Source organism: Leptopilina heterotoma, unplaced genomic scaffold (assembly GCF_015476425.1).
Source record: "Leptopilina heterotoma isolate Lh14 unplaced genomic scaffold, ASM1547642v1 Lhet_222, whole genome shotgun sequence".
NCBI classification, from domain to species: domain Eukaryota; kingdom Metazoa; phylum Arthropoda; class Insecta; order Hymenoptera; family Figitidae; genus Leptopilina; species Leptopilina heterotoma.
This window is the reverse complement of record NW_025110940.1, coordinates 106,368-133,594: the sequence shown is the minus strand read 5'-3', so window position 1 is coordinate 133,594 and position 27,227 is coordinate 106,368. Positions and strand designations below refer to the sequence as shown.

Genomic DNA, 27,227 nt, shown 5'->3' with positions numbered 1-27,227 from the left:
TGGGGGGGATTCGTCTCTCTCTCTCTCTCTCTTTCTCTCTATATTGTATTGGATTAATTTAAGCATCAGGGGTCGTAGTTTGCAACCACATTTCAGAGGCCTCGGTTATATATATTATGTTCACAAAACTTGTGTGCCAAGTGAATCGTGTTTTAGTTATAAGGGAGAAAAATGGGGAAGAGATGAGAATGTCACATCCATATCAGAGTTGGGATATGAGATGCAAAGGGGGGAACTAATACTATTTTGTCACGTGACGCTCATGTCACCTGCCTTTGCACACGTGATTTTTCTAATTCAAATACCAAACAACACGAGATCTTTAACTTATAACAATATAATTGTATTGTATTATTATAATGCTTATGAAAAGATTTCAAAACCAAAGTGAAAGAAAATTATGGATTTGAATATATATAAATTAATAAAAATAAGAATAATAAAAATTTAAAGGAATTTACAAATTGTTGTTTTTATTAAATGATGATAAAATTGTTAGGAGATACCTTTTTAGAAACTTACATTTTTGGAGAATCAAAAGATTCGATTTTCAGTCACGGTCCAACCCTGGCTATAAGGGGTCGATTTCGAATTTCATTTTCATTTTTTACTTTCACAGATTTCTATTTTTACTTTCACTTTGACAGTTTTATATTTTCACTTTCATTTTTTCAGATTTCTATTTTTACTTTCATTTTTACAAAATTTCTATTTTCACTTTCACATATTTATATTTTCACTTTCATTTTCACTTTTAGTTGGAAAGATTTATATTATACAATTTAGTTTGTTCACATTTTTAGATTAAATATCCACAGCTTATAAACAAGACCTTAAAAGAAACAAAAATAAAAATATGTAAAAAGTAAGAAATGAAAGATAAAAATATATTAAAGTGGAAATGAAAGTGAAAATAAAAAGTTTTAACAAAATACTGCAAAGTGAAAGTGGTTATAGAAAAAGTTTCGTCAAAGTGCGGAAGTAATAATGTGACAATAAAAAAGTTAAAAAATATAATTCTATAAAAAAAAGTGAGAATACAATTCTATCATAATTATAAGTGAAAATAAAAATGTATCAAAGTAAAAGTGAATGTGAAAATGAAAGTGAAAATATAAATGTCAAAGTGAAAGTGAAAATTTGTCATAGTGATGGTCAAAGTGACAATAAAATGAAAATAAAAATCTGTCAAAGTGAAAGTGAAATCGAAAGTAAAAATAAAATCTGTCAAAGTGAAAATGAAAATGAAAATATAAATTTGTGAAAGTGAAAATATAAATCTGTCAAAGCGAAAGTGAAAATGAAAGTGAAAAGATAAATTTTGACTTTCAGAGTGACCACTTTTTTCATAAAAAAGAATTTTTTTAGAACTAAAATAGATTTTTTTCAAATAAATATTTTATTATTATTATTTTGGTGGCATTGGGGAAGGTGCATGAGGTGCTTCGCAGTAACCTGCGTTTTATACCTAAGCCCTTTATTAGCCCAAGCAAACCAAAGTCGAATCCTGAAACTCCTAGATCGATGTCGCACGCCACATCTAGCGAGAGCAAGTCCATCGACCCAAGGAAGCGCCCTAGAGAGTATGAAGGTCCGGAGACTGATTCTACTGTGACCACTCCCAAGGGTAAGAGGGTTAAAAGCAAAGAGACCAAGGCAAACCCTACTGCTATGGAGACGGAGGTGAGTAAGACTGCTTCGGCCAGGGTTGCTTCTTATTCGGAGGCTACTGTGGAAAATAAGCCTGAAAACGAAAAAGACTTCGAAACCGTCTCCATTAGGAAAAGGGAGGCCCGTAAAAGAAAGGCCTTGAAGAAAGCAGAAGAGAGGGAGAGACTTCAGAAGCGCCCCCCCCCCCAAATTAGAACCACGGAGGCAATAAAAATTTCGGCCCGGAATCCAGAGAACTACTATGATCTTATAAAACTGGCAACAACTTCGGTAAAGCCAGAGGAAACTGGCACCGAGATTCTGAAAATTAGGAGAACTTTTAAAAAGGAGGTTCTTGTTGTGGTCAAAAAGGGGGGTGAAACTTCAAAGTTCGCTGAGAAACTTACCTCCGTCCTTTAGGATGTAATTATTTTCAAAATTTCTGATAAAATTATTTACAAAATTCAATTATCTTCAAAAGTAAGAAAATTCTTAACAGAAATTTAATTATTTTCAAAATTTCTTTTTAAATTCTTGTCAAAATTTCAATTATGTTTATAAATATTAAAATTCCTCTGCAAAATTCAATTACTTTTAAACATTTTTGAAAAAATCTATTCAAAATTTCAATTATCTTTGTAAATAATAAAATTCTCCTCTGAAATTCAATTATTTCTAAAGAATTTTAATAAAATTCTTGTCAAAATTTCAATTACCTTTAGAAATAATAAAATTCATCCTCGAAATTCAATTATTTTCAAAAGTAATAAATTTCTTGGCAGAAATTAAATAACTTTCAAAATTGTTTTTTAAATTCTTCTCAAAATTTCAATTATATTTATAAATATCAAAATTCTTCTGCAAAATTTAATTACTTTTAAACATTTTTGAAAAAATCTATTCAAAATTTCAATTATCTTTGTAAATAATAAAATTCTCCTCTGAAATTCAATTATTTCTAAAGAATTTTAATAAAATTCTTGTCAAAATTTCAATTACCTTTAGAAATAATAAAATTCATCCTCGAAATTCAATTATTTTCAAAAGTAATAAATTTCTTGGCAGAAATTAAATAACTTTCAAAATTGTTTTTTAAATTCTTCTCAAAATTTCAATTATATTTATAAATATCAAAATTCTTCTGCAAAATTTAATTACTTTTAAACAATTTTAAAAAATCTGTTCAAAATTTCAATTATCTTTATAAATAATAAAATTCTCCTCTGAAATTCAATTATTTCTAAAGAATTTTAATAAAATTCTTGTGAAAATTTCAATTATCTTTATAAATAATAAAATTAATCTTAGAAATTCAATTAATTTCAAATATAATAAAATTCTTCTCTAAAATTCAATTATTTTCAATTTTTTTTTAAATTTCTCGTTAAAATTTTAATTATCTTTATAAATAATAAAATTCATCGTGGAAATTTTTTTTATTTTCAAAAGTTCTGATAAAATTCTTTGCAAAATTCAATTATCTTCAAAAGTTAAGAAAATTATTCACAAAAATTAAATTACTTTCAAAATTGTTTTTTAAATTCTTCTCAAAATTTCAATTATATTTATAAATATCAAAATTCTGCTGCAAAATTCAATTACTTTTAAACATTTTTAGAAAAAAATCTGTTCAAAATTTTAATTATCTTTATAAATAATAAAATTCTTCTCTGGAATTCAGTTATTTGCAAAAATTTTAATAAAATTCTTGTCAAAATTACAATTATCTTTGTAAATATCAACATTCTTTTGCAAAATTCAATTACTTACTAATGTTTTATAAATTTCTTTCCAATAGTTCAATTATTTTCATAAATAATAATATTCATCACAAGAATTCAATTATTTTCAAAATAAATAAAATTCTTCGTAGAAATTAAATTATTTTCAAAAAATTTTTAAAAAATTGTCAACATTTCAATTATCTTTATAAATGAATAGAAAAATTCTTCTACAAAATTCAATTATTTTCAGGAATTTAAATAAAATTCGTTGCAAAATTTCAATTATTTTCAAAAATTTTTCTAAATCCAATGATTCTCAATATTCTACCCAAAAGAATGCAATTATTAAACAAAAATTCTGATACTTATTCTACACGAACATTCAATTATTTTCCAAAAAAATAAGAATTTCACAGGAATTCAATTATTAAAAATCTTAAAAATAGAATTTGACAGGGAGTCAATTATTTTCATAAATAATAAAACTCATTGGGGGTCGTCCATATACCACGTGGACACTTTTAGGGGTGGGGGGGGTTAAAAAAAGTTTAAAAATGTCCACGATCCCATGTATTTTTGTGTCCACAAGGGAGGAGGGGGGGGGGGTAAAAAATCTTTGAAAAACTGTCTACGTTGTATATGGACGACCCCTTGCAGAATTTCAATTATTTTTAATAAAATTTCAATCGAATTCCTCGAAAAATGTAATTATTCTTAAAAATTTTATTAAAATTCTTCGAAAGAATTCAATTATTATTTAATAATCTGTTGATAAAATTATGTATAAGAATTGAATTTTAAGAAATATTCAATTATTCAATAAATTATCTATGTTTGTATTTAAATGATTGAATTCTCGTAGAATTTTCTAATAAAATTGGATTTAAAAATGAATTTCATTTAAAGTTTAGATAATAATTGAATTTCGGAGAAAGTTACTAATAATTGCAATTTTTAGAATTAATTGAATTTTGTAAAGGTTTCAAATTAAAATCTTTGAAAATCTAAATTTTTTATACTTTTAATTAAAAATTCTATGAAACTAATTTTTTCCAAAAAGCTTATAATAGAAATTTTCTAAAATTATTGCAAATTTTTATTTTCTATTGGTAATTGAAGAATTTCCGAATAATCGAAATTTCACGGAAAATTGAATTATAAACAAATGTATTTAAAAATTCTCAAAGAAGAACTTTTTGAAAAATTATTAAAAATAATTGATTTAAAGAAGAATTTTATTTAAAAATTCTAGAAAATAATAATTGAACTGAAATGATGAAAATAATTTTGAAAAAGTTACAGCAACAATATTCTTATATTGTAATATAAAATAATGATTTTATCACTCGGTCATCTTTAATTTATTATAAAACATGAAGAAAGCGAGTGATCAATTTCTTCATGTTCTATAACAATTTTTTATAAGTTATTTAATTTTAAAAAGGTTTGAATTTGAATCTTTTGAAGAATTTCAATTCCTATGGAAAAATGATAATTAAATATTTATTTAAAAAAGAAGTTATTGATGTTTTTGAAAAATTTGAAAGAAATTTGTAAATAGATGTAACAGAACATTTTTTTATTCAAACTTTTTCCTTTAAATTAAAAAAAAAATTTTTTAATTTCATTCGCATTTTACTAAAAAAAATCTCGAATAAGTCGATTAGTTGCATTTTTTCACAAAAATGTCGAAAAAAGTCACATTTCCTTATAGAAAAGTCGAAAAAAGTCGAAAAAGTCGCACAATCCGAGCCCTGAACTTTCATAGAAAAATGGTCCAATTTCCAATAATTTTCACCTGCAGAATGAATAAGAAAGAAGGGTTATTTTTAACATTTAAATAAATTTTAAAAAATATTAAAAGAAAAATAAATAAAATTACTATTAGGTTCTTTAAAAATTTTCTACCGCAAAAAAAAAAAGAAAGAAGAGAAAATAAAAATATGTCGTCACGGTTAAAATTTGTATTCTTCATTCATTTTTGAATTGCCTGCAATGTTTAGGGAAATTAAGGAAACAAGTTGTTGACTGTATAATAATTTAAACTCGAGGTAAAAGCATTAGAAATTTTTGGTGATGACCTCCTCTTGCTTTTAAACACCAGTGAACCCGCTGACTACCAGCGACAATCAAGATTATATGGAAGAGTATTTGTAATAGAACAATGACAAGGATTCCTTTCGCTCATTTCTCTCATCGGTAAGTTTTTCTCCTGTGGACATCTTGACGAGACGTGCCTGATGACACCGGGGGTGGTGGCGTCGCCGTTTACCGACACCTTAATGTTCATTTTATTATCCTCTCGCTTTCTCTCCTCTCTCTATACCTATATAGTTACTCTCTCATTCATTTTTTTTTTTTTTATTTTATTTTTTCTTCTCTCATTCATTCTCTCTTATTTTACCTATATGAGGGTTACCACAGGTCAGGGAAGTCAGGTCAGGGATTTTTATTAAAAAAGTACTGGAAAAAATTTAATTTTTAGAATTCATGAGACAATTGTAAATTTTAGTGTCTTTTTTTATGGCCCCATGAAAAGTATGAAATTACCATGAATTCTAATTAAATTTTTTCTATTTCTGGCAATAATTTGTAATAATAATAATATTATAATAATAATTTAATAATTTAATAATTTTTTTTTATTAAGGGTTACGACAAAAAAAATACAGAAAAATACTAATAATAATAATAATAATAATAATAATAATAATAATAATAATAATAATCATAATAATAATAAGAATAAAATTATTACTTAGAAATTATTTAATAAAAAATTTCAAAATTAATTGAATTTTAAAAGAGTGCTGCGTTTACAATAATTCATAAATAGATCAACTTCCAAAGGTTTTCATTTGAAATTTTAAAAAATTTGAATTTTGAATGAATTTCATTAGAAATTTTCAAAAACTTAAATTTAGAAATATTTTAATAATATTCAAATTCTTCTGAAATTAGTGTAAATTTTTTAAATTTAAAAAAATGGATTTATAGAAAATTTTTTGTTAAAAACACTAAAAAAATTAAATTTTGGAAAAGTTACAAATTATTGCAGAAATAATTACAGAAATTCAATTATTTTTGATAAATTATAACAATAATTCAGTTATTTTCATAAATAATAAAATTCTTTTCAGGAATTCAATTATATAAATAATAACACACGTCGCAAAATTTCAATTATTTTTAATACAATTTCAATCAGATTCAATAAATTATATTTATTTTTCTATTTCAATAATTGAATTCTCGTAAAATTTTCTAATAAAAATTGATTTAAATATGAATCTTAGTTAAAAACACTAAAATAATTGAATTTTGAAGAAAAGTTACAAATGATAGCAGAAATTCAATTATTTTTAAAAGTAATAAAATTCTTCCCAAAAAATCAATTATGTTCATAAATCTTTTAAAAATTCTCGTCACAATTTTAATTATCATTATAAATAATGAAATATTCTTCTCCAAAATTTAATTACTTTAAAAAAATTTAATAAAATTCCTTTGCAATAATTCAATTATTTTCATAAATAATAAAATTCTTCTCAGGAATTAAATTATTTTTTTGAAAATTTTAATAAAATTCTTAGCAACAATTCAATTACTTTCGTAAATAATAAAATTCATCACAGGATTTCAATTATTTTTTAAAAGTAATAATTTTCTTCTTGGAAATTCAATTAATTTTGAAAGTACTAAATTTTCTTCTTGGAAATTCAATTATTTAAAAAAATTCTAATAAAATCGTTCACAAGAATTCAATTATTTTCATAAATAATAAAATGCTTTTCAGCAAATAAGCAATTCAATTGTTTTAAAAAAAAATTAATAAAATTGTTTTCAGAAATTCAATTATTTTCAAAATTTTTTTTTATAAAATTCTCGTTAACATTTCAATTATCTTTATATAAATAGCAAACTTCTTCGCCGAAATTCAATTATTTTCAGGAATTTTTATGAGATTCATTGTAAAATTCAATTATTTTCGTATTTTCAGGAATTTTAATAAAATTAATTGCAAAATTCAATTATTTTCAAAAGTAAGAAAATTCAATTATTTACATAAATTTTAATACAATTCATGGCAAAATTTCAATTATTTTCAAAAATTTTACTTAATTTAATTTTTATCAATATATTCTACTATTTTAATAGAATTTGCTAAAAGAATTGAATAAGTAAACAAAAATTTTGATAATATTCTACACAAACATTCAATTATTTTTCTAAAAAATGAAAATTTTACAAGAATTCAATTATTTAGAATAGAATTTGTATAAATTTTATCGAAAAAATCAAACGATTTGAAATTTGGCGTTAAATTCATCACAAGAATTCAATTATTTTCAAAATTATAATAAAATTTTTTGCAGAAATTCAATTATTTTTAAAAGTAATAATTTTCTTCTTGGAAATTCAATTAATTTTGAAAGTAATAATTTTCTTCTTGGAAATTCAGTTATTTAAAAAAATTCTAATAAAATCGTTCACAAGAATTCAATTATTTTCAAAATTAATAAAATTCTTCCCAGAAATTCAATTATTTTAAAAAAATCAAAAAAAAAATTGTAGTCAACATTTCAATATTATCTTTATATGAATGAATAGGAAATTCTTCGACAAAATTCAATTATTTTCAGGAATTTTAATACAATTCATTTCAAAATTCAGTTATTTTCATAAATAATAGTTTTCATCACAAGAATTCAATTACTTTCAAAAGTAACAAAATTCAATTATTTTCATAAGTAATAAAACTCATCGCAGAATTTCAATTATTTTTACTACAATTTTAATCGAATTCCTCGAAAAATGTTATTATTCTTAAAAATGTTATTAAAATTCGTCAAATGAATTCAATTATTTCAAAAATGTTGATACAATTCTTTATGAGAATTCAATTTTAAGAAACATTCAATATATATTCAATAAATTATCTATGTTTTGTGTTTAAAGAATTGAATTCTCGTAGAATTTTTAATTAAAAAACTGATTTAAAAATAAATTTTAGATTAAAATTTAAAAAAATAATTGAATATAACTAAACCATTCATTTGGAGAATTTACAAATGTTTAATTATTTTCAAAAGTAATAAAATACTTCGCAAAAATACAATTATTTTCAAAATTTTTAAAAAAAATTCTCGTCAAAATTTCAATTAATTTCATAAATAATATAATTCTTCTCCGAAATACAATTATTTTCAAAAAATTTTAATAAAATTCCTGGCAAAATTTCAAATATTTTCACAAAATTTCCTCTGCTCAATCATTTTTAATATCTGCTATTGCAATAAAATTTTCACACAGAATTCAATTATTTAAAGAAATTTAAGTAAAATTCTACGCAAACATGTAATTATTTTCATAAATAAGAAAAAATTTCCCAGGAATTTAATTATTTCCTAATTTTTGTTATAAATTTCTTCGCAATATTCAATTTTTTTTTATTAAAATTTTTTTAGGATTTCAATTATTTTTAATTCCTTGAAAAATGTAATTATTCTCAAAATTCGTCGAAAAAATTTAATTATTTAAAAACTTGTTTATAAAATTCTTTATTAGAATTCAACTTTTAAGAAACATTTAATTATTCAACAAATTATTTCGTTTCGTACGTAAATAATTAAATTCTCGTAGAATTTTCTATAATTAAACATTTAAAATTGATTTGGAAATAAATTTTAGTTAAAATTTTAGATAATAATTGAATATTAAAAATAATATAGCTGGAATTTTTAGAAATAATTGAATTTTGAAAATGTTTCAAAGTTATTCAGTAACAAATTCTCTAGAATTATAATTATTTTAAAAAAGTCAAATTGAATTTTTTTTTTTGAAGTTATAATTAATTAATTTTTTTATTTTTCAGTACAATTTTATTTTAAAAATATTCAAGATTCTTAAAATTTATTGAATTAAAATTTCTTAGAAATCCAAATATTTCATAATTTCAAATAAACTTGATTAAAACTTAAATAATTTTTTTTTCACGTAATTTAATTATTATTATGTAATTTCTTCACAGCACTCAACAGTTTAAGGAATTTATAAGTTTAAAAAACTTTATTAAATTTAATTATTTTTTAAAATTGAAACTTTATTTAAGTAATAAAATTTTTCTCTGAAATTCAATTATTTTCAATTATTTTCAAAAATACTTTCTTCAATTCAATGATTTTCAATATCTGCTATTTTAATAAAATTTTCCAAAAGAATTCAATTTATTACTTAAAAAAGCTAAAATTTAATAAAATTCTACGCAAGCATTTAATTATTTTCAGAAATAATAAAAATTTTACAGGAATTTCAATTATTTATGTACAAATTTTTTATATGTAAATTTTTATATAAAAAATTTGTAAATAATTGCGAATAATTCCTGTGAAATTTTTATTATTTCTGAAAATAATTGAATTATTGCGAAGAAATTCGCAAAAATAAAATTTTTAATCTTTTTCATGTCAATTTAAAATAAACTTTATAAAAATTATTTTAGAATTTAAATATTTACAGCAGAAAGAAAAATTTAAGGCAATAAAGTTTAAAATTCATTGCGATATTATGAATCAAAATTTTTTATGGTGAAAAAAAATTTTCTAGAAGAAATTAAGTTTTTTGTTTTTTAAAAATAAATATTTTTGGACATCAAAAAATATAGAATTTTTTTGTAATAATTTTCAGAAGTTTTGTTATATTGCCATAGTATTTTTGATAGCATTCCCTGAAATTTCCTGATTTTCATGACTTATGACTTTTTTTAATTTTGTATTAAAAAAAAGAGATATTAAAAATTAAAATAAATTTTAATTATTATAATAATAAAGGGCCATCCATTAATTACGTTACAAATTGGGGGGGGGGGGTAAAAAATCTACAAAATAGTAACGAGGGGGGAGGGGTCTAAAAAATCTGAAAAATTGGTAACGTAGTTTATGGACGTCCCCTAATAAATATTAAATTTAATAAATATTAATTAGTAAATATTAATTATATAAATTATTTGAAAACTTGAAAGGAAATTTAAAATTTAATTTACCGCAATATAAGTTTAGCACGTGCACGGAATTTCTCATTCTCATTCTTTAATTATTTCTTTTTTTTCTCTCACTATTTTTCTGACACTTTATATTTTCTTTCTTTGTCTTCCTTTTCCATTCTCTCTTGCATTCTATTTCTCTCCGGGGTACTCGTAATGATATTTTTCGAAAATGTAAATATATATTACCAGACTATTGTAAACTATTTGCGTGATTAAAATCTCTTGTCATTACTATTTCATTTGTGGCATTTCTTGTATATTTAGAAGTACGCCTCATTTAGAATTTTTGCACCTGTCCGTTTCTAATCGCAGGTTTTCCACAGGTTCTAAGGTAATCTAATAATAGATCATCGTTTACGATAAGATACTTGCGGGATTTTCTTTTAATGTATTTTCATATTTCATTTGTCACAGTAGTTGCATTAGTTCAAAGTAATTTTTTTCACATTAATGATTTACTTTTTAAAGAAATAATTATATTATTAAAATTTTTAAATAAAGAAATTTCAAAAAATTTCTTTTTAAAATAATTCTTTATTTTTTAATTTTTTATTGTAATTTTTTTTTTATTATAATTATGGTTTCTGAATCATTTATATTATTAAAACTATTTGTCTAATTAAATTGTATTAAAATTACATTTATTGTAGAAAAATGTTAAAAGAAGTTTTTTTCTACTGTAAAAATAGAGGAGGGGGGAATTCTAATAAAAATCTCAAAAGAATCTAGAATTTAACAAAAATTATTATTTAAATTAAAAATATTTTTATACAAATTCTTCACAATTTAATTATTTTCACTAATAATAACATTTTTCAAGGAAATTCAATTTTAAAAAAAAATTCATAAAAATTCTAAGCAAGAATTCAATTATTTTCATAAATAATAAAACTCATCGAAAAATTTCAATTATTTTTTTTTCATACTATTTCAAATTAATTAATCGGAAAAATTCAATTATTTTCACAAATACCTAAAGTTTTTCACAAGAATTCAATTATTTAAAAAAAATAATTTCTTCATAATATTTAGTAGATATATATTTCCAAAAAAATTAATTATTCAACAAGGTTTTTAAAATTCTTATGAAGAATTCAATTATTTTTAAAAATAACAAAATTTTTCACAGAAGATCAATTCTTTTTAAACATTTTAATAAAATTTTTTGCAATAATTCAATTATTTTCATAAATAATAAAATTCTTCTCAGGAATTCAATTATTTTTGAAAATTTTAATAAAATTCTTAGCAACTATTCAATTATTTTCATAAATAATAAAATTCATCGAAGGATTTTAATTATTTTTAATGCAATAATTTTACATATAGGAATTGCTCGAAAGATGTAATTATTCTTAAAAATTTATTTTCAATTCCTCGAAAAAATTAATTATTTAAAAAAATGTTTTTTTAAAATTCTTCGAAAGAATTCAATTATTTACAAAAATATTAGAAATTTTCACAGGAATTCAATTATTTTCAAATATTTTAATAAAATTGTTCGAAAGAAATCAATTATTTTAAATACAATTTTAGTTAAATTTTTTTTTAAATAATTTAATTTTTCTTTTAGATTTTAATAAAATTTTTCACAAGAATTCAATTATTTACATAAATAATTCTTCGAAAGAATTCAATTATATCGATAAATAACAAATTATTCCTGAAAATTCAATTATTTTGAGGCATTTTAATAAAATTCTTTGGAAAATTCAATTATTGTCATAAATAACAATATTCATCACAAGATTTCAATTTTTTAAAAAAATTTTTGTATAAAAATCTTATTTGTAAGAATTCAATTCTTTTTATAAATAATTCTTCGAAAGAATTCAATTCTGAAGTAAAAAAAAATTATTCCCGATAATTCAATAATTTTGAAGTATTTTAATAAAATTCTTATGAAGAATTCAATTATTTGCATAAATAACAAAATTATTCACAGAAATTCAAAGCATTTTAAAAAAAATTTTCGCAATAATTCAATTATTTTTTTTATAAATAATAAAATTCTTCTCAGAAATACAATAATTTTTGAAAATTTTAATAAGATTCTTAGCAATTATTCAATTACTTTAATAAATAATAAAATTCATCGCAGGATTTCAATTATTTTTAGTACAATTTCACAGGAATTGCTCGAAAATTTTTTAAAAATTTAATTTCAATTCCTCGAAAAAATTAATTATTTAAAAAAATGTTTTTTTAAAATTCTTTGTAAGAATTCAATTATTTTCAAAAATATTCTAAATTTGCACAGGAATTCAATTATTTTCAAATATTTTTAAAAAATTGTTCGAAAGAAATCAATTATTTTAAATACAATTTTGATTAAATTTTTTTGAAATAACTCAATTGAGGCCTTGGATCCAATAACTCGCCCGACGCTCGGAGACTCGCGCTAATGCCAGTCGGGTAGCAGTGAGTGGCCCAGAGGCGCTCACTGCTCACTGACTGGTAGTTGCGCGTTCCTCCGAGCGTCGGGCGAGTTATTGGATCCAAGGCCTCAATTATTCTTTTAGATTTTAATAAAATTCTTTCGAAGAATTCAATTATTTACATAAATAATTCATGGAAAGAATTCAATTATTAAAGATAAATAACAAAATTATTCGCGAAAATTCAGTTATTTTGAGGCATTTTAATAAAATGCTTTGCAAAATTAAACTATTTTCAAAAATAACAATATTCATCACAAGAATTCAATTATTTTTAATAGTAATAAACTTTTTCTTGTCAATTCAATTATTTTAAAAAATTCTAATAAAAAATCGTTGTCAAAAATTCAATTATTTTCATAAATAATAAAATGCTTTTTATGAATTCAATTATTTTCAAAACAATTTAATAAAATACCACACAGACATTCAATTATTGTAAAAAATTTTAACAGAATTCTTTGTAGAATTTAATTATTTTTAAAAACTTTTTGCAATTCAATGATTTTCAATATCTACCATATTTTCATAAAATTTCGAAACATAATTCAATTATCTAAAAATTTTTCGTAACAATCTTTTTAAGAATTCAATTCTTTTCATAAATAATAAATATTTCGCAGGAATTCAATTATTTAAATTAGAGAATTTGCATAAAATTAGTAGAAGGAAATTAATTATTTAAAAATTTTTATAAAAATCTTCATAAACATTAAATTATTTTTGTAAATATTTAAATTTACTAACTTTTTTTCATCTACTTTTTGCTACTCTTTTAAAATTAATTATCAAGTGTGAAGTCTGCTTAATTTTAAATTCAAAACTTGAAATCAATTTTTAGGTCCAAATGGTCAAAAATAATATAATTTTATTTATAAAAAAATTTTTTCCTCATTAATTAAGAAATTGAATAGGTATTGAAATACTGAAAAAATATTGTGAAAAAAAAATTGAAATCCAATATGTTAAACATATAATATATTGCAAACCATAAGATTTTTTTCCACCGACTTTCGATTTTTATCATTAAAAAAATATTTAAAAGATGATTTACGAAAAAAGATATTTCTATACACAAGTTTTCCAAATTTTCTCAAATGACACAAAGTAATTTACTTATAATTGAAAATTATTATCGTTTTTTGATTATACATTCGTCATAATTAGTCAAAACAAAATTCACAAAGATGACTAATTTTTTTCACGCTTTTACAAATTATCGGATTTATCACGTTAAAAAAGAGGCCAAAAAAAAAAGAAACTTTTGCGAGAGAAAAGCTTTTTTTTGTAATTAAGGTACCGTAAAAAATCGTTTTTCGGAATTATTTCTTTTATCTAAAAAAAAATAAATTACCTTCTGCTCATTTTAGTCATAAATCCTATGCATTTATCCAATGGGAAATTTACAACTGGCGTAGTACTGCGCCAGCACTGGCAGCACTGGCGGCAAGGCTGAGAGCCAGCACTGGCATGGCGCTGGGATGATAACGCCGTCTGGCGCTGCCGAAGTACTGTCTGTCAGTGCTGCCAGACAGCGCTGGCGCAGCACTGGACCAGTGCTGGCTGAGAATATTGCCGCAATAAATGCCGTATTGCTATTAATTAGTCGTAAATTAATAATTATAAATAATTTAACAACAAAATGGTAAATAATATTAATAAACAGTTATTATTCATAAATATTTCTCTTCTTAAAGAAATTGAATTAAAGATGGAGACTAACAATGGATATAGTAAATGAAGTAGAAAAAAATTGTTTATAACATTTAAAAATTAAATAATAACCAATTACAGTAAGTGTGCATTAGATTTTCATATTTTAGTACCTAACGATTGGAATCTTGAAATATCGCAAACCTATGAAAATAAACAAAATTGCTGACGAGGGGAATCGAACCTACGACCTACGGACTAACAGACTAACGCTCTAACCACTATGCTAACGACACATGTGTATAGTAAAGTATTAATATCTCAGTATCATTCATACATACAATTATTGAGTCAAAGATGAGAAAAAATAGGGATACGTTAGAAATAATAAATTGAAATAAAACAAATTAAACTAAATTTTTAATAGTAAGAAGTATAATAGTATTTTAATAGGAACCAAATTATTATTGAGATTAAAGTTTAAATTTTGTTTATAATTTTAATTTGTTTAAATAATTTATTATTTTCAAAATTAGACAATTGTGTTAAATTGTTATTATTAAATTTAATAAGAATAAAAAATGAACAACTGAAAAGTAAAATATTAATTTTTTCAATAAATTTATATTTGTAAACATTCATAAACTTTTTTTATAATTTTTTTCAAGTTTATGTCAAAAAAGCAATGTTGGCAAAGAGCGTCGTGAACAATTTTTCTATACTCAGCCACACACTAAAAAAAAAGTCTTACTTTCAGCCTCTTTTTGAGGCTGAATTTAAGGTGTAAACGGAGTCAGCCCCGTTAGACAAGGACAGACTTATGTGAAATACATGGGCTGAATTTAAGGTGTAAACGGAGTCAGACTTTTTTTTTCCAGTGCAGCACTTGCCGCCGTGGCTTGTCCAAGCTTTGGCGAAACAAAAGTTCTGTACTGCGCCAGCACTAATTGTCGAGGCTCGGCTAGACTACGCCGAACAATCGTCTGAGTACTAAGCCAGTGGTAAACATCGGCACTACACTGGCATTTCCCATTGGGTACCTAGAATTATTAATCGATAAAAAAAAGAAATTAGTGAAGACGTACATTTTAAATTTTAGGTCAAACTCTTAGGTCAAAATTAGTGGTCAGGACCTATAAAAAACAAGTTCAAACAATTGTTAGATTGTAAAAAATTTTGAAAATAGGGTAAAAAAAATTTTAATTTTTAAAATTTAGGTCAAAATAATAGGTCAAATAATGGTTAAATTAACATAATCTCAATCAGGTGAGTAACTCCTTATAACTGACAAACTTGATACTTGATTTCAAATTCTAGTAAAAGAAACAAAATTTCAAGAAAAAAATTTAACTTTTTATTTTTATTGACCTAAAATTTAAGTCAAAATATCATAAAAATTTTAATATGATTGTGAAAAACGGACAAAAAACGCAATTCAATTAACAAACTTAAATATTCAAAATTAACTGAAAAAAACTACATTTAAAAAAAAGATAACAATGTAATTTTGATTTGCAGGTCACAAGGCGAATATAATGAAGAAAGAAACATAATAAAATTTTTATTTCTTTATTCACTGCATTTAATAAACACATTTTTAAAATTAAAAAAAAAAGAACAGCCTTTTTCAACAAGAAATTTATTGCACACAGTCGTTTTATTTATTTTTCCTTTTCTGTTGATGTATTTATGATAATTCCTTTTTTTTCATTGTGGTCAACGTAAATTAATTTTTGAAATTAATTTTTAAATCACAATCCAATTAAATGTCCACCTGAGGTATTGAATCTGAAGAAGATAAAAATGTTTCTTATTTATTTTTATTACGTGTATTATACCTAATAATAATAATAATTATTATTATTAATATTATTTTTGGGCCGTCCGTAAATTACAAAAAATATTTTTTTTGGAAAATTTGACCCCCTTGCTCCCCCCTCGTAAGATATTTTACATACATTAGCGCCATTTTTTCCATTGTTCGTAAGAACTAGCAAGACACCCCCCCCCCCTTCCCCCTAAATGTCTCACGTAATTTATGAACGATTCCTTTAAAAGATTTTCTTTTTGAAATTTAATAAAAATTCTCTTAATTTTTTAAAAAACGTAATTTTTTTAAGTTTTTCTTAAAATTTAAAAAAAAATTAAGAATTATTTAAACAACTCGTGTAGAAATCGCCAAGATATTTCTAACAATAATTTGAATGTAACATATTTTTTATTGAATAATTAAACTTTCAAAAACCACTGGAATATTCTGGTAATAAGTTCAATTCTAAAGTTTTTTAAAATTCAATTATTTTCCAAATTTTTAATTAGAATTTTTCAAAAATACGAGTATATTTCGAAAATAATTTTTCAAAGTAAACAAATAAAAGTCATTAAAATATAAAATTTATTTCAATGAAATTTGACAGAATTTTCAATTGTTTCAATTTTTTTTTTAATTATTGTTATCGGAACTACGATTATTTTTAAAAAGTTCTATTTACTTTTTTTCAAGAAACAAGTTTTTTCGGTATTTCTAAATCAAATTATTCAAAACTTAAAAAATTTAAAAACTTATTATTATTTATTTTTCCCCACAGGAATTAAAATTTCAAATAATTTCAATGAAGAAACTTTTGAAATTTAATTATTTCTAAAAATTGCAACTGTAATTCTTCCAAAATTCAATTATTGTTTTTTAAATTATTGAATAAAATTATTCAAAATTTTAAGAATTATGAAATAAAAAAAATGTAATTAAAAATTTTTTTAAATAAAAATTATTTATTATTTAATATTTATTAATCTTTGGATTGAAGCTGAAATTTGTCAAATTAAAAATTTTAAAATTTGAGATGAATTTGAAAATAAATTGAAATATTAAGATAAAATTGAAATTAAACTGAGAAAATTGAGGTAAAATTGAAATTAAAATTGAAAAATTTCAGACGGAATTGAAATTAAATTGAAATTAAATTGAGACGAAATTGAAATTAAATTGGAAATATGGTTAAAATTGTAAAAATTCAGAGGAATTTGAAATTAAATTGAAGATTCAGATACAATTAAAATTAAATTGAGAAAAATTCGGGCAAAATTGAAATTAAATTGAAAAAATTGAAAATTAAAATTAAAATTGAAAAACTTGAGACAAAATTGAAATTAAATTGAAAATTTGGTCAAAATTAAAAAAATTAAGAAGAATTTGAAAACAAATTGAAAATTAAGATAAAATTCAAATTAAATTTAAACGAAATTAAAACTAAATTGAAAAATTTGGTTAACATAAAACTTAAAATTGAAAAAATTCGATACGAATTTGAAATTAAATTGAAAATTGAGATACAATTGAAATTAAATTAAGAAAAATTCGGGCAAAATTGAAATTGATTTGAAAAAATTGAAAATTGTGGTAAAATTGAAATTAAAATGGAAAAATTTGAGACGAAATTGAAATTAAATTGAAAAAAATGAAACGAAATTGAAATTAAATTGAAAATTTGGTCAAAATTGAAAAAAATGAGAAGAATTAGAAAATAAATTACAAATCAAGATAAAATTGAAATTAAATTAAAATTAAATTGAAAAATTTGGTTAACATTGAACTTAAATTTGAAAAATTTGAGACAAAATTGAAATTAAATTGAAAAAATTGAGACGAAATTGAAATTAAATTGAAAAAATTGAGACGAAATTGAAATTAAATTGAAAAAAATGAAACGAAATTGAAATTAAATTGAAAATTTGGTCAAAATTAAAAAAATTGAGAAGAATTTGAAAATAAATTGAAAATTATGATAAAATTGAAATTAAATTGAAAAAATTGAAACGAAATTGAAATTAAATTGAAAATTTGGTTAAAATTGAACTTAAAATTGAAAAAATTGAGAAGAATTTTAAAATTAACAGAAAATTGAAATTAAATTGATAAAATTGAAAATTGAAGTAAAAATGAAATTAAATTGATAAAATTGAGCCGAAATTGAAATTTTATTAAAAAAATTGAAACGAAATTGAAAATATGGTTAATGAAATTAACCTAAACTTGAAAAAATTAAGAATTAGCAAATAAATTGAAGATTATTAAGATAAAATTGAAATTAATTTTAAAAAATTCGTACAAAATTGAAATTAAATTTAAAAAATTTAAAATTAAAGTATAATTGATATTAAATTTGAAAAAATTGAGACAAATATGAAATTAAAATATCTAAATATAAAAAATACTTTGTAAAAATGAGAGAAAATAGAAAAATTAATTTTAAAGAGAGAAAAAGATCGATACAATTAATTTTCAATTGGTGACCCTTTAGGGATGTTTTGTTTGTTTGATGAGAGAGAGTAGGAGATGGAGATTCTCGACTATGAAGGGATAGATTTGTCGTGCAGCTGTGTACACTGCTTAATGTAGAAAATGTTTAACTGGGGGTTATTTCATTTGCTGGTTAAGGTGTCCCTAATCCAATGCTAACTAACCTTTCGCTTAAAACCTTGTATCGGATCAGGAAAAGAGAAAGAGAGAGAGAGACAGTGCTAAGATCATTGCACACAATTAGATTTTAATCTCGATTTTAATCGGATTTTTCTGTTTTCAATAATTTCCCTCTCTCATCTCCCTCTCTCGCTCTATCTAATCTTTTCTAAATTTTTTAACCTCTATTACGTTTTTTTTATCGTAAATAATTAAAATTTTGCAAAAACTATTTCTGAAAATTAGTTTTTTTTTACCTTTCTTCTAATTTTCATCTTGATTTGTATTAAATGATTCCTGGGATTGATTAGAAATATTTTCCAAAACTATTTCTTTATTTGTAATTATTTTTTCTGCCTCTCTCGATGAATCGTATTCTTCTCCAAGTCTTCTGTAAGTTTCTGCTCGATTTTCCAAAATTTCCTTAATAATATCTATAAACAAAAAGAGAGAATATTTTATTTAATTTTGTATTTTTTTGTATTAATGTGCCGGTCAATTAAATAGATAATGTAATTTAATATCTAAAATTAGATTTTTACAACAAAAACAATTTTTTTTTTTTTTTTAATTTGAAATTCACAAATATTGTCAAAAAGCAATTTTTCATATCGCTCTTATTTTTACAGTTGCAATGAATGTTGGAAATAAAAATTTTTTAACATTATTATTTAACAATGTTATAAACAAATTAAGAATTGACAACAATTGAAGCTGAAAAAATAGTTATTTTCTCCACCGACTTTTTTTACTGCTTTCTTAATGAATCTTTGAGATAAAAATAATTCATCACAATTATTTAACAACTTTTTAAACAATTTCTTTATACAAATTCCGAATTAGCAACAAGTGAATAATTTTAATTAAAAATTCAAAGAAATAATTGAATTTTATAAAAGTTGCGCTTTTAATTTTTATAAATAATATATGAATAAGTATAGGAAAACTGGCTATTTAATTTATTATAATTATGTAAATTACATACAAAATTTTTTATTTTCAAAAATCAACTTCAATTTTTGATTAATTTTAGATACAAAAGTAAAAAAAGAACAACTTTATTACAATTCTTTAAAATAATTTAATTATTTTCAATACAATTTTAATTAAATTTGTCGAAAAAATTTGAAAGAGAGAAAAAATTTCACATATAAAAAATGTGAAAAATAAATCAATTTAAATAAATTTTTTTTTTTGCAATAAATATCAGAAAACTTATTCTCTAAATTTGAATTAGTAAAAATTTAAACTAATTAGAACAAATGTGATGCAAAATTTCTAAAAATTAATTTCGAAATAATAAATAAAGTGTAAATAAAAAAATAAAAATAAATAAAATTCTGTTTTTCTTAGAAAATAAATTTTTAAAAAACTACTTTGCATTAATTTGAATTCGTTTTTCTATAATAATTTATAAGTAACTATTTTTATATTTCAGAATATATTAAATTAATATTACTGATATTATTAATATAGATTGAATTTCAAAAAGTTTAAAATTAAAGTTTTAGAAAAGTTGAATATTTTAAAAAATTTTTAATGGAAAATTCTGAATAAGTTAGTTTTTTTTCACATTTTTTTTCACATTTTTTTGAAATTACTTATATTTTTAAATATAATAGAAAAATTTTCAAATTATTCGAAATTTCATGAAATTGTCTTGTAAACAAGTGGATTTTAGAAATATTTTAGTTTCAGGTGAACTTTTTTTGAAGAAATTGAATTTTTAAGGAACTTTTTAAAAAAAATATTAAAAATAGGTGATTGAATTGGAGAAGTATAAATTTTAGTTGAAATTTCCAGAAAATAATTGAATTGAAATCCGGAAAATAATTTTTAATAAGTTATAGTAGCAATTCTTATAAATTATTCAATCTTAAAGGATTTAAAATTTGAAATTTTTTTTGAAATCTTAATACCTGTAGAAAAAAAATAATAATAATAAAATATTTATTTAAAAAAAATCTATTTAAGTTCCAAATAATTTTACAATTAGAGATATTTAAAAATAAATACGTATTACAAATTTTTATTTTAAGTTTTAAATTTTTAGAAAATAAAGGAAAAAATTTTGCTCAAAAAAATGTTCTTATAAGAATATTTTTATAAAACATGAAGATAGCCATTGCTCCGAGTCGAAGACTCGGAGTGATCGATTTCTTCATTTTTTATTATAATAATTAAAGATGACCGAGTGATAAAATCATTGAATATTATTACTGTAACTTTTTCAAAATTATTTTCATCATTTCAAATCAATTATTATTTTCTACAATTTTTAATTATTTTTTCTGAAAATAATTGAAAAAATTTTATTATTTATAAAAATAATTGAATTATTGCGAAGGAATTTATAAAAAAATTTATAAATAATTGAATTCTTGTGAAATTTTTATTATTTATGAAAATAATTAAATGTTCGTGTATTATTTTGGGGAATTTGAAATTGATTTGAAAAGTTTGAAAAGTAATTGAACTTTGGGGAAGAATTTTGTTATTTATAAAGATAATTGGGATTTTGACAAGATTTTTTTTAAATTTGAAAGATAGTTGAATTTTATATGAAGAATTGCATCACTCTTGAAAATAATTGAATTTCTGCCATTATTTGTAATTTTTCAAAAATTGGATTTTTTCTAGTGTCAATTATTTCGTCCGCCATATTGTATCCACCATTTTGAATTTTAAAAATCTGACAAGAGTCGCACATTTAAGAAAGAAAATTAATTAATATTAATTAAATATTAATTAAATTATAATATTAATTAATTATTATTAATATTTATACAATTAATATAATTATAACTATAATATACTTATAAAAATAATTAAATAAAAAAATTTTTTTTTCTTTTCGTAAATTTTTTCACTTGATTTAAATTGCGATGAAATTATTCCAAGTGTATTTGCTTAAATAAAATAAACGTTAATGAGGGTCTTTTTCCATTTACGATAATTACAGGTGCGAAAACCTGTGAGAAAATGATGTTTCAAACTTAATAAGTATTTCGAGAGTTCTAGAGAGAAAGAGAGAGAGAGAGAGAATTGAAGGAAAAAAATGTGAAAACTTTACTTGACGATACACAGCCGAAAGGTACATGTGTTGATGGTTGATTATCATATTATTTATGATACTTTTTCTCTTTCTCCCAGCACTTTTACTCTTTCGAGAACAAGTAAGTAATAGGCTTTGAAAAATTTTTGTGTGAAAAGACGCAGACATTTTTGATCTTGAAAGATTTCAGAATGTCGCGACAAATTTTACCTGAGGGCTGGTTTTAACATTTAGAAGTCGATGGTTCGTTGAAAATTATTTTTATTTTCCAAGGATTTTGCAATTAGGATGAAGGAACCATAATTGTTCAGGAAATTAGTGACGTTACAAAGATATAAATTTATTACTCGAAAAATAAAGCCATCAATAGTAAATTAAAAATCTTGATTTTTAAAAAAGAACAATGAATATTTATTGTTTTAATGTAATTACTTTTTTAAAAAAATGTAATTATGAATAATAATAATAATAATAATAATAATAATAATAATAATATTTTTTACAACTTGTATGCTTACGAGAAATTTTTCTAAATTTAATTTCTTTTTGAAACATAAACTTATAGTTAAAATCATTTGGAAAAACATTATTATCATTGAGAACACCACTAAAAATGCTTTGAAAATTGCTATATAAAAATTTAAAAATTAATAAAAATTAAACATACCAATTAATAATTCCCTACTGTCGATCATGGAGCCAACTTCCTTTTTGACTTCTTTCATTAACCACGGCATAAAACCATCTTCCACATCTGAAAAATAAAATAAAGTTTGAAAATTTATCATACAGTTAAAATTAATTACTCTAATAAATTATTAGATTTTACTACACGCCGCAGAGTTAGGATTTTCTAAGGGCCCCCTCATGAGGGTCGTCACGTTACGTCAAAATTTATAGGTCAAATGTGACCTATTGTTATTACGAATAAATATTATGTCAGTTCTTAAAAATTCAAAATGGTGGATCCAATATGGCGGACGAATTTTTAAAAATTGATTAGATTCGTTTGAAACTTGTTACTCGGGGGTTTTTGGGTTCGTTGATTACAAATATGAAATCAGTTTTTCAAAATTCAAAATGGCGGATCCAATATGGCGGCCAAATTTTAAAAAATTGTTGGATTTCTATAATAACAAGTTTCAAACGAATTCGATCAATTTTTAAAAATTCTTCCGCCATTTTGAATTTTGAAAAACTGATTTCATATTCGTAATCAGTGACCCAAAAAAAATGAATTAAGCTATTTTTTAAAAAATAAAATAGAATAAGTGGAACATCTATATTTTAAAACTCACCAGCCTTAATTTCGTCTAATAAAACTCCGGACATTTTAAGGCCTTCAAGAACGGCCGGAAGTAATTCTGCAATATAACCGGTGAGAAGAACCGATGCCGCGACTCGATCCTCAGTCTCTTGTTGCACTCTCATTGCATCCTCGTGTTCTTTTACACGGCGAGTCTATAAATAATTTTAATTTTTAAATTTATTCTCTTTTTTTCATTTCTCTCTGTTTAAAAAAAAAGAAAACTTCTTTCTTATATATTTTTATATATTTATGTATTTATATTATATATTCTTATATTTTTTTTCTTTTCTATATTTTTATTTTTAGGCTAGTTTACTCCGTATTGATGACGTCATAATACCCCGACTGTGTAATCTAACTTAACTATAATGTACATAGTAAATTGTGAGGTATTAAAAAGCGTTGCAGATTAAATTAACACCAAAAAGGATTGAAATAATCTACATTGGTGATATTTCTTACTATGGCTAAAATTTTACTTCAAATCAAAACTTAGTTACTACCTAAGTTACTAACTTTCTAAGTAACTAACTAACTAACAAACATACTTACTAACTACCTACCTACCTAACTTACTAACTACCTTATTAGCTAACTAACTAACTTACTAACTGCCTTACAAGCTTAATTACTAATTAACTTACAAACTTAATTACTAATTAACATACTAACTAACTTAAAAACTAACTTTTTAAATAACTTAATAATTAGCTAACTAACTAAGTAACTTAATAACAAACTAACTAACTTACTAACTTAACTTACAAACTTACTAACTAATTTACTAACTGCCTTACTAACTAGCTTACTGATTAACTTACTAACTAATTTTTTAACTAAATAACTTAATGACGAAATTATTAACTTATTAAAGAATTTTTTAACAAACTTACTAACTAACTTAATGCTTAACGTACTAACTAACTTACTTACTAACTAGCTAACTAATTTACTAATTGACTTACTAAATAACCTACTGACTAACTTATTAACTTACTAAAATAAATTTTTAACTAACTTATTAATTAAATTACTAACTAACTTACTGATTAACTTACTAACTAACTTACTTACTAACTAGCTAACTAATTTACTAATTGACTTACTAAATAACCTACTGACTAACTTATTAACATACTAAAATAAATTTTTAACTAACTTATTAATTAAATTACTAACTAACTTACTGATTAACTTACTAACTAACTAACTAACTAACTTACTAACTTAACTTACAAACTTACTAATTAATTTACTAACTGGTTTACTAACTAGCTTACTGATTAACTTACTAACAAACTTACTAATTAACTTACTAACTAACTTACCAACTAACTTAAAAACTAACTTTCTAATTAACTTACTAATTAGCTAACTAACTAAGTAACTTACTAACAATCTAACTAACTTTCTAAGTTACTAATTAACTTACAAACTAATTTACTAACTAACTACCAACTGCCTTACTAACTAATTTACTAACTAACTTACTAACTGCCTTACTAACTAACTAACTTATTAACTTACTAACTGACTAACTAACTTACTAACTACCTTACTAGCTAACTTACTAACTAACTTACTAAATGACTTACAAACTTAATTACTAATTAACTTACTAATTAGCTAACTAACTAAGTAACTTACTAACAATCTAACTAACTTTCTAAGTTACTAATTAACTTACAAACTAATTTACTAACTAACTTACTAACTGCCTTACTAACTAATTTACTAACTAACTTACTAACTAACTTGTTTAATTACTAACTTAGTACGGTATTAAATAACTAAGTTATTTCATAACGAAGTTAAGTAGTTAGTTAGATAGTAACAAAGTTAAGTAAGTTAGTTAGTAACTAAGTTAAGTAAGTTAGTTACTTACTAAGTTAGTTAGCTAATTAGTAAGTTAGTAAGTTAATTAGTAATTAAGTTTGTAAATTAGTTAATAAGTTAGTTAGTAAGGTATTTAGTAACTGACATACTAACTAACAAACTAACTTACTAACTTACTAACTTACTAACTTACTAACTTACTAACTTACTAACTGACTAACTAACTTACTTAACTTATAGTTACTAACTAACTATAGTTAACTTCGTTACGAACTCACTTAGTTACTTAATACCTTACTAAGTTAATAAGTAAGTGAGTAAGTTAATAAGTTAGATAGTAAGTTAGTTAATAAGTTAGTTAGTAATTTAGTCTAAAAATTAGTTAGTAAGTTAGTAAGTTAGTTAGTAAGATAGTTAGTAAATTAGTTAGTAAGTTAATTAGTAAGATATTTAGTAAGTTAATTAGTATTTAAGTTTGTAAGTACGTTAGTATGTTAGTCAGGTAGTTAGCAAGTGAGTTAGTTAGTAAGCTAGTAAGTTAGTTAGTAAGTCACTTAGTAAGGTGGTTGGTAAATTAGTTAATAAGTTAGTAAGTTAATTAGTAATTATCTTTGTAAGTTAGTTAGTTAGAAAGTAAGTTAGTATGTAAGTTAGTAAGGTAGTTAGAAATTTAGTCTGTTAGCTCGTTAGTTAGTAAGTTAGTTACTAACTAACTATTGTCCCTATTAAAGCTAAATTCGTCGAATTTTGTCAAATCGTTGATTTCGTGTTTGATTTAAAGTAAAATTTCATTCACAGTAAAAAATAACACCAAAATGGATTATTTTGATCTTTTCTGCTGTTAATTTAATCATAGAGGGATTAAACTATTGTAGATTATTTTAATCCATTCTGGTGTTATTTTAACACCTCACGATTTACCGTGTAATTTTTGTAAGACAAAATTGTGTAATTTATTGTATTATCAAAATTGTGCGAAATAACTTAGTTCAGATGATATTGCATTGTTGGTCACATTTCACCCCACTGTGTTGAATTTTTATCCCGATATTAATTTGAAACTGTGTTCTATTTTTAGAGAAAGGTAGATTATGCGATTGCATAATTGCATAATTTTTTAAAATCAAGTAGAAACATTATAATATTATGTTAATTCATGTTTTAAACCTTTTACAACATGTTTCTAGAGCGCATAATATTGCATAATTTTTTACTCACTGCATAATTGTACTCTTTTTGCATAATGATCGCATAATAGGCTAAAAATTTTCAAAATAGTGCTTTTCTTATTTAAAAACCATGAACATTTTTTTCAGTTTCTTTATTTTTAAAATATTTTTTTAAATTAAATAATAAATAAGTTTTTAAACTGTTAACTAACTTGTTAAATGTTATTGAAAAATTAAATAAATCTTAAATTTTAAAAAGCAGTAAGTGCTATATAATTATGATGAGTAAAATCGTTTCCGGTCATTTTCCCGAATGTCTAATTTATCAAATGTCTAAAATCTCGAATACTTTTATACAAAATTTTGTATGAAGATGTTTCCGTTGTTAAAATTTTTTTTGGAATCTTAAAGAAACCACAGCAAAGATTTGTTTAGTGTTTGCCTCATTCAATTTCGTTTGGTCGTTCAAAAGTTATTTAATTATTATTATTTAATATCTGTTGTGTTAACAAAAATTTGTATAAACATAATATAAACAATTGTTTCGTTTTTTTTGCTGAATTAAGTGTGGTGGAAACATTTCTTTTTATGTGTAGATTAAAATTCCTGAATTTTATTGCAATTGTTTTACTTACTCCGAGAAAACTAAATTCTTACTTGGAGTCGCACATATATCCATTTCATAATAAAAAACAAAGAAATTTTTGGGTACATAAATCTTCGGGAAATTAGATTCGGGAAAAAGGTATTTGTAATTTTAGACATTCGGGATAGGACCTTTCAGGAAGTTGGTTTCGAAAAATAACCAGTAACCGTTTCAAATCAAAAAAAATTTTTCAAATGCAACATAATTTTGTAAAATGAACATTTTTTAGCGCATAATTGAAGC

At 22.4% G+C, this 27,227-nt stretch overlaps 1 protein-coding gene across 2 annotated transcripts in view; it reads right to left on the bottom strand.

The window, feature by feature from the left end:
- Positions 1-16,063: 16,063 nt before the first annotated feature.
- LOC122502189 (radial spoke head protein 3 homolog B) overlaps positions 16,064-27,227 on the bottom strand; it is a 37,322-nt gene continuing 26,158 nt past the window's right edge. For both annotated transcript variants that reach the window (XM_043612125.1, XM_043612123.1), the window contains exons 8-11: positions 23,323-23,485; positions 22,692-22,778; positions 19,227-19,403; positions 16,064-16,298 (exon numbers count right to left, since the gene is read on the bottom strand). In XM_043612125.1, coding sequence (XP_043468060.1) covers positions 19,234-19,403; positions 22,692-22,778; positions 23,323-23,485 — 420 coding nt within the window. In that variant the 3' untranslated portion in view covers positions 16,064-16,298; positions 19,227-19,233. The remainder of the gene's footprint in view (positions 16,299-19,226; positions 19,404-22,691; positions 22,779-23,322; positions 23,486-27,227) is intronic.